The 9,726-nt window shown below is 36.8% G+C and overlaps 1 protein-coding gene across 2 annotated transcripts in view; it reads right to left on the bottom strand.

Annotated features, from left to right (window-relative positions):
* The window catches only part of LOC129790239 (alanine aminotransferase 1), a 14,709-nt gene extending 8,939 nt beyond the window's left edge, over positions 1–5,770 (bottom strand). Inside the window, exons 1-3 of one of the 2 annotated variants that reach the window (XM_055827667.1) lie at positions 5,581–5,770; positions 4,492–4,911; positions 4,035–4,124 (exon numbers count right to left, since the gene is read on the bottom strand). In XM_055827667.1, the coding sequence (XP_055683642.1) occupies positions 4,035–4,124; positions 4,492–4,749 (348 nt within the window). In that variant the 5' untranslated portion in view covers positions 4,750–4,911; positions 5,581–5,770. The other variant, XM_055827668.1, reaches the window with a different exon arrangement.
* Positions 5,771–9,726: the final 3,956 nt, after the last annotated feature.

The following is a 9,726-nucleotide window of genomic DNA, read 5'->3' as shown; positions in this document are numbered from 1 at the left end:
TATTATTGTCACGAGAGATCATGTCGAGATCCCTCCTCTGTAGTAGGTCGAAAAGCGGCATTTTCACGGTCAAAATAATTACTCTATTGATAAAAATATATATATTAATGTACATATGGGAAAAGCTTTGACTAAACATATTAAAACAGAGAGTGAGTGTTTAGTGTGAAAAAAGACCTTGACTCTCACTCTTCATCGTGAACGGTGAAGCAGAAAAACTCGCTCAATTTTTTTTTCTATTTGTTGCTTCGGCAGAACAATTTAAAAGTCTTCTCTAACAAATTGATTTCTTGTGAGTTTGTCATCACAATTGGGGCTAGAGCACATAGTTAGACGGCGCAGAGATGAGTGATAAAAAAAATGACGCGGAAAATCAACATTTTCCCATCTCAAATGTCGCCGAAACAAATTGGCAATTAAAGATCTTTAACGACGTGGAATTTCTTTCTCATTCACACAGATCATACACTCGTGGAGCTTCCCCTAATATTTGCTAAAAAAAGACGAATAAAAAAAAAGTATCAAGAAGAACAAATAAAAATTTTCCTATTTACGCAAGTCATTTCTGTGCAGTTTTGAGAAAGAATCTGAAATTATTCTGAGAAGATTTCTGTACAAGATTTTATTTATGATGAACATGGGTTTTGTTCATGTGTGTAAATGATTCTTTGTAGTATGATGAGATTCTCACTCAAGCAAATCATTTCCTTTGCAAAACCCATAAAGATTTTTCTTTTTCTGCTGAAAAATGTATACGGAAATTACAGCTGGGAAAAATCAACGATTCTTTCATTGTTTATTAATTTTTCTTTTTTTTACGAGCTTCTCGTCGATCTCCACGTGACTTTACGAATTTTTTAACACAGCCACAAAGTCAGAACGTTATGAGTTTTATCGGGCAACCTTGAGTAATGCAGCTCTGCAGAAATGAGTACACTCATCATTTTTCTTTATTTTTCACATCCAGATTATAAATATACGCAAAATTGTAAGAAAATGAAGCATTTCGCTAGAATTATGTGATCATCTGTAACACACAGAAGAAATACAGGCCACGAACGCATGCGAAAATCGCACCATTTTCATCACGAACTAAACACCTGATCTGTTTTGCATAAAGTCTATTAAAATTTTTATAGCATTATACCCTCGCGGTGTCTCCTTCAAAAAACAACACAGCAAGTTTTGTGAATATTTCTATTCTACACAGTTTTTAGACAGTTTCAGAATTCGAAGAATAATCTGAGAAAAAAATATTTAGCAAAAACAAAAATTAATTCTGATAAACTTATGCAGAACATTATTTTATACAGTAAAACAGGGTAAAATTTCTTCAATGAACAAATAAAATAAAATAATTAGAGTTTTATTAAAACCAATATACAAACTATCTTTTTGGATATATGTAGTTTTAATATAAAAAATCACATTAATCTTAATCTTATTGTCTTGTTGACGTTTCACACATATCTGTTCAAATCAACATTACATCAATGTTTCGCTTTGTGGCCAATGAAAACACTTTGCCTGAATTTATCAGCCAATAAGAAGCCTGATTTTGAACAAACGTTAAAATTTTTTTAAGGATTGATGTTTTTTGTTAATTGTTTGACTTTGGATTGTAAAACTTGACATTTTCTTTGACGTTTGACGTTAATTTTAAACTTGACTTTCTTGACTAAATTTTACGAATATTTTTCCCTAACTTTTTGTAATAACATTTGAAAATTCCCTGTTTGATTTTTTTAAACAATATTTTTTTTACCCAGCAGAATAATATTATTTTGACATCTATAGAGAAAAAACCTGAACTGTCTGTCCTTTTAGACCTATTAACGTGTTTAACCCTTGGAGGATTATGCTGGCCAAAGTGGCCAATGCGACTTTTTTCATTCGCCTCAGATTTAAAGTCTATTTAATATTTAATCTGTGTGTGGAAAAGTTAAATTACTTCAAGATCGTCAAAAGAAAACTTGAAAAAACATTTTCTTTTGAGAGAAAATGAAGATCAAACTTTTGAGGTTAGAAACCTCGATCGCCTAAATTGCTGTCACGTTATGAATTAGGCGACATATTTTAATTTTTTATACCAACTATTAGCTAGAGAAATAATCGTAAAATAATTAGAAGAAATTGCAATAAAACATTTTAATGGAGTTTGTCTGTCTGAATACGTATTTTATTATTTGTTTTCTTTGAAGAACAATAAAAAAAACTGCTTCTAGTCTTTCAGTTTTTCATTAATGAAGTAATTAAGAAGAAAATCTCAATTTACCGTCAAATCTTGTGGATTCTTAACCGAGAGTTCTCTCTTCAATTTTTTTAACTAATTAATTAAGAAAGATTTAAGAGGATTATGACAGATTAAACCACAAAATGCAACCGGGGCTAATGCACGTACAACTTTGCGGTTTCATCTAATACTACTAACTGATTTACTATCTTTCCGATAATCTCTCTGAAAACTTGTTAAATTGCAAATTCTCGTGTGATAACAACACACTAGAATTATCGCAATCAATCTCAATGAAAATTGCCGTCACGATCGTACAAAAAATATTTACACAACTCCAATTTGCGAGAAAGACAACAAACTACGTCTCCAACATTACAGTGAAAACGAGCCACAATCAACGCTATCAATTTGCCTGGAAAAAAAAGATGCCCAAAAACATCGCTTGAGGGGCTTTCGCATGGAAACAATTACGCGCTTCTCTGCCCTGATGGGGCCCAGCAGAAGTGGAGGAGAAAGGCCCTCTTGAAATTGACTTGAAATCGAGGTGAATCCACGACTATCTTATCAACGTTGTTTGCTGTTGGGCAATAAATGACCGATATGGGAATTAGTTGGTATACCACAATCGTGGCATACCAAGTATTGTAATCGTCGGAAAAACCGACCACCTCAGATCGGGCTCAAACTTGGTATGAGCACGTTTTAGACTACCCACATTCCAAAAATGGTGGTGGAAAAATTTTGATCCGGCCGGCCGTCCTGCCGGTCGCCCAAACTTTGCCTTATAGCTCAAAAACGGTAACAGATAGAGACTTCGGGTTTGAAGTTTTCTATAGAAATGTGAGTGTAAAATTTCATTTTTTTGCTTTTTCAAAATTCAAGATGGCCGCCGTCCGCCATTTTGAACTATTGTCAACCACTTCCCTTAGAGCTAGAGACCTGAAATTTTAGTATGTTGTAGAGCTCAGTGAGACGTTCTCATCGATAATTCATACTTGAAAATCGGACAAGCGGTTTAGCAAATATGGCGGCCTTAAGCAAAAAGTGTTTTTTCGATATAACTCGAGAACGGCTTGACCGATTTTGACCATCTTGGTATCAAATGAAAGGTTTCAAGAAGCCCTACAACTGTCTAGAACATTTCAAGTTCCAAAAACGTCCGCAAGAGGCGCTAAAATCAAAAACAAAAATTGCCTAATTTTAAGGGGCAACATCTCCGAATCCCCATTAGGCAAATCTTTTAAATTTTGATATGTTGTAGCCTGACTCAATATCTTTCATCAGTCCGAAAATGAAGAAAATCTATGTCGCCGTTTAGAAGATATAGATTCATATCTCTTGAACGGATTGTCCGATTTTACTCAATTTGGTATCAAATTAAAGGTTATGTAATTCTCTACAACTTTCTAGAATATCAGAAACCTCTAGAACCATTCCTTGAGGACAAAAAGTGCAAAAAACTGTTTTGGTAGAACATAAATCCGCCATTTTGTGTTCTGGAGGTGACCTTGAAAATGATCAAAATATATGTTAAATTATAGCTTATTTCAATACCTTTCCATAACTAGTCAAGAAATTTCTGTAGGTCTAATAGATCTTAAGATATAAGCATTTTAATCTGTCAAATTGCTAAATTTTACAAAAAATCGACTTTGCCTACTAATACTACTCACAAATTAAATTACAACGCATTGACTGACCCATCCGCGTTGTGGTATACCAACTCTAATAATTGGACGCGTTATGATTGACTTTTATAGTTGGAATCTAATTGGAAAAATCTTTATTGTCTCCTTACCTGGCGGAAAAAGGTGATGGGCTTCTGTCCCATTGCATGGCAATCCCCAATATTGGCACGGATGACATCCTTGAAGGGTTTCTTGACGCCCTACAGGAGAAAGGACATTTCTTCTTTAAATTAAGGATCAACCGGAAAGTTGCATAAGAATTTTCCTTTTTCAACATTAAAGCGCATGCGAGGCAACTACCACAAGAAACTTTCACTATCGCGGGAGTGAATGAATTGTCATGTTTTTTTCACAATGTGCCAGGGAATTTTATTGGCACGATTAGAGATTCTTTTGAGTGTTGTGTGAAACAATATAAGCAAAATGCGGGAAGAGCGTTTGAAATAAATGCGACCCCATTTGACCTTGCCGGGGAATTTTCTCACAGGCCAGAGGTTGAGGGAATCACATTGCGCGGAGGGTTTGCATTTTGGCCCCTCTCTTTAACTATGGGGGGAAAACACCCACCTTTTCGAGTTCCTTCTCAATTTCCGTGGCACGAATCACGAGGGGGCCACGCACGGCGTACTCCATGACTTTGATGCATGGATTGAGGTTGTCAATTGTGAGGAATTTCTCACTGGATGCGGTGGCCATGGTGCGATTTATTGTCACTTGCACAGACGACACGTTTCCCTTAACGTCCGGAGGCTGACTGAAAGCCACGCAGTAGGGACGCAAGCCGCCGGGACGGCAGGCGCTGAGCAAACGGCTGGCGGACGACATGATTTCCCCACTTTTCTCTCTCTCTCTCTCAAAGCTCACCCACTAGCTCCTTCTCTATCTTCCTCACACCTAGTCGCTTTAAGCTATCTCTCTCTACTTCCCACAACTTGACTCCACACCAGCAGCAAAGTTCTCTCTCCTTAAATATTCTCTCACAGGTCTCTGGAAAAAAAAACACAGAGAGAGTTATGAGAGAGAACTAATGGCATGCTTCTTCTTATCATTTCTTATCAACAAGAGGGACAAAGTGCCATGAAGTGAGCATATCAATCAAATTGAGAAGAGCGCGCGGTTTTTTTTCCCAACTCTCGCGCCGCTGAAAAAATCGTCTCTTCTTCGCTAATTAAAATAATCGCCCCGCTGAGTTTTGAGATTATTTTTGGGGGGCAATTCCCGCTCCAAGTCATGCGCACTGCCGGTGAAATTCCTCAACCATTTTGCTTCCATCCCTGGTTCTTATCTCCACACGACATCCCCTGAAATCCCAAAGGCACCTTTTGCTCTTCGGGAGTACCAACCACTTGTTTCCACGACACCCAGCCACAACACCTGGGCTGACAAACAAACATATCTCATACAATGTCTCAAGAAAATTGAATCCGAGCCAAGAAAGCCTTCGAGACCCTCCTGTTATGTCATCACTGTGAGACTTTTTTTCCTCACCAGCCTCCAACACGGACTCCCTGATTGCGCAATGAGATGTAGGTCAGGAATAGACGCAATTGAACTAAAATCTTGCAAAATATTTACAACGAAAACCGCAATAACAAATCGGAGAAAAACTCTGTGGAAAATTTTTCACTGCAGGGAAAAATTAATTCATAACCTTACTTTTTGCCCAAATTCCTTTTTCAGAGTGATTTTGACAAATTGCACAGCTGAATTTTCACACTTTTCCACTCAATTTTCTCAAACACTGGGCATTAAGAGCACTTTCACGGGTGGAAATGCGAAAAAGCACTGATCTTTTTGCAATAGAAAACTTTTCTCTCACACAGCGAGAGCGCAGAGAGAGAGAGCAGAAAAATCAAAATATTATGCGCGACTAACGAAATCAATTCAAACGTTCGAATTTTGATCGTTATTACGTTAGAAAGTATGTTTTTTTATTTAATTATATTTTATTTGTTTTATTATTAGTTGATATACTACAATCGTAGCAAAGCAAGTATTGTAAACGTCGGAAAAACTGACCACCTCAGATTGCGCTCAAACTTGATGTGAGCACGAACCTTTTAAGGAATAATAAGTAATGTTTCTTTTTCAAGGGTTTCCTGGCCACACGCACCTGTGGGTTATTAATATTTAATAATATTAGTTAGTTTTAATATTAATTATTAAAAATAATATAACCCACAGGTTATAGAACTTAGTTGTTGGCCAATGAAATTTTTAGAAATTAACCAGCAGGTTTATAACCATTCAGTTTCTGAGATATATTGAAGTAAAGATGCTTAACATCGATAACATCGACATGTTCGTGATTTTCTTTTCACAGGATTTATTGCTCAATTGCCAAGCATACTGTCGCATTCCATTTGTGTATGACCTTTTTCAAGATCATCTGGTTCTAGGTTACAGTTTCTGTACAACAAATCGTAGAAGTGTATTTATGAGAATAGTGTTCCTATTCTGGTAGCTGCAGCCATCGGAATACAGGATCACTTCGCTGCCTTTTGATAACTCAGACAGTTTCATCAGATACGTCTTCCTAAAAAAAATTGTTGTCATGAAGACTACTCTCTCTCTTATTGAGTTGTCTTGTTTATTATTCTTATAGGCTTGACTGAACCTCCTCTTGGGCATTTAATTTCGCCGTCAAACAAATCAGATTTGCAAAATGTTCTAGAGATAGCAATCCAGCAGAAGATGAACAAAAGATTATATTATTGAGTATTAATGTTAATCGACGCGCCCGAAGATTATGAACAGTCCTGTGTTAAAAGACAGGAATATTGTTCATAATCTTCGGGCGCGCTGAAATGATTCCTCAATGTTCAGGAAACATGCTTGATTCATTTCAAGAAAGAAAATGTCCTTGCTCATTCTACAAGCTTCCAAGCTTCCTTGAATCAATAGGGTGGTTGATAAAACGATTAGAAATTATGATAGAGTTTAACAACCGACTCATATTTAACATCTTTTTCTGAAAATCCCACAATCATCCCAGGCGTCTGGCCATGAATCAAGCAGAAATTATCGTAATCGTTTACACGAAAAGTGAACTTAATAAAGGCTCCTGACTTAAAAAAAGGAAACCACCGCCGTAAATTTTCTTTTTCGAGTTGCTAATTCCACATCGACAAAATTGATATTTTCGTGAAAATTTCTTTTTCCTGGATTTGTTTCTCAATCGCAAAATGCATGCTATCACACTCCATTTGCGTGTGACCCTTTTCTAGGTCATCTGGTTCTAGGTTTCTGTTTCTGTACAACAAATCACATGTATTTAAGAAAATAATAGCCACAGCCATTTGAATACGGATTCCTCAAAAAAAAAAATTTGTCGTTACGACTATTCTCTTACGCAGTTATAACGTTAATTATTATTACAGGCTTGACTGAACCGTTCTTGGCATTTAATTTTGCCATCGAACAAATCAGATTTGTAAAGTGTTCTAGCTAGAGACAGTATTCCGGTAGAAGATGAACTACAGGTTTATATTATTATTAATGTAAATCAAGGCGCCCGAAGATTATTAATCGTCCTGTGATAAAAGATATTAATAGAGTTCATAATCTTCAGGCGCACCGAAATAATTCCTCAATATACAGGAAACAAGCCTGAGCATATTGAAATCAATCATTATATCCTTATTTGTGTGTAATGTGTTTGATTTCAAAAAAGGAAACGTCTTTGTTGATTGTGCAGACCAACGATGTCCTTTGAATCCACAGGATTTTTGAAAGAATTTTAAGGATTACGATAGAGTTTAACTACTGCTTTATTACATGCCGTCTTTTTCTGTAAATCCCACCATAATCGCAGGCGTTTGTCCATCAATAATGCAGAAATTATCGCAGTCGTTTACACGGAAGGTGAACTTATTAAAGGTCCATGGCTTAAAAAGGAAACCACAACCGTAAATTTCCTTTTGCTAATTTGCTAATTCGACATCGACAAAATAGAACTTTTTCATGTAAATTTCTTTTCCCTGGATTTGTCTCTCCTATTGCCAACTGCATGCTGTCGCATTCCATCTGCGTGTGGCCTTTTCTAGGTCATCCGGTTCTAGGCTTCTCTTTTTGTACATCAAATCGTAGAATTGTATTTACGTGAATAGTGTTCCTATTCTGGTAGTTGCAGCCATCAGAATACAGGATCACTTCGCTGCCTTTTGATAACTCAGTTTCATTAGATACGGTTCCTAAAAAAAATATCATTAAGACTACTCTCTCTTTTACTGAGTTGTATCGTTAATTATTCTTTCAGGCTTGACTGAACCGCTTTTGGACATTTAATTTTGTAATCGAACAAATCAGATTTGCAAGATGTTCTGAAGATTGATGGAAATAAACAACAGGATTATATTATTATTAATGTTAATCTTCGGGCGCGCCGAAATGATTCCTCAATGTTCTGGAAACAAGCTTGATTCATTTCAAGAAAGAAAATGTCCTTTCTCATTACACAGGTTTCCAAGCTCCCTTGAATCTAAAGGGTTTTTGAAAAATGATTGAGGATTATAATACAGAGTTTAACTACTGCCTCGTACTTAACATCTTTTTTCTGTAAATCCCACCATCATCGCAGAAGTCTGATCATCAATAATGGTGCTATGCAGGAAAAGAATGTCAAGAGAAAATGATCATGACATTTTTTCCTGACATTTTTTTGTCATTCCCTCTCACTCCCACTAATGTATTTCTGTATCTTTCGTCTTTCTCTGACGTATGCTTCCGACATCTTTTTTCGTGGCATGCTTTTTTTCTTGCGCACAACATGTTTTTATTTCCTTGAATTTTTTCAACATTTGGGGGTATTTTCCCCAAAGGAAAGTGGAAAATGCTTAGCTAAAGAGTCCACAGTGCCAGGAAAACAGTGGAAAATGGAAATTTACGGTCATTTAGCGGCCAAATATGTGAAAATGCGCGAAGTGAAAAATCAAAACATTCTTTCCCTGACCAATTTTTACGGGATTCTTTTCTAGATTTTGACCACACAAATCACTTCTTGCGGGCTTTTTGTATCTTCCTACAGGTCATCTGCATAGGGAAGGTCTGCCTGGGGTCAGGTTAATGCTTCCTGGGTGGTGGAATCCCACCTGAACGCGGAAAAACTTTGTCCGGGAGTGAATGTTTTGCTGTCGAACTTCACTGTTTTCACTTATTTGGCCAATAAATACCCCCGATTTTCCACTTTTCACACCTTCACGGGCACTAAGAACACTTCCACAAGCCGCTTTTCACTTTTCCCGAGCTAAAATATCACAATTCACAGAGAAAATTGACGAAAAATAAGAAACGTGTTGACTACGCAAGAGCTTGAAAAAGAATGTCGCAGGAACATGTTTTTTTCTGTCATTCTTTTTCCAGCGCTTGTGAAGTCAACGTATTTGTTAGTTTTCTGCAATTTTCTCTGTAAATTGTGATATTTTAGCTCGGGAAAAGTGAAAAGCGACTTGTGGAAGTGTTCTAAGTGCCCGTGAAGGTGTGAAAAGTGGAAAATCGGGGGTATTTATTGGCCAAATAAGTGAAAACAGTGAAGTCCGACAGCAAAACATTCACTCCCGGACAAAGTTTTTCCGCGTTCAGGTGGGATTCCACCACCCAGGAAGCATTTTCCTGCCCCCCACACAGACCTTCCGTGTTGCAGATGACCTGCGGGAAAGTCCAAAAAACCTGCAGGAGGTGATTTGTGTCGTGAAAATACAGAAAAATATCCCGTAAAAATTGGTCAGGGAAAGAATGTTTTGATTTTTCACTTTGCGCCTTTTCACATATTTGGCCGCTAAATGACCATAAATTTCCACTTTT

This window comes from Lutzomyia longipalpis, chromosome 2, assembly GCF_024334085.1.
Source record: "Lutzomyia longipalpis isolate SR_M1_2022 chromosome 2, ASM2433408v1".
Classification (NCBI taxonomy): domain Eukaryota; kingdom Metazoa; phylum Arthropoda; class Insecta; order Diptera; family Psychodidae; genus Lutzomyia; species Lutzomyia longipalpis.
Note: the sequence above shows the minus strand (reverse complement) of the source record. Positions and strands in the feature narration are given on the sequence as shown.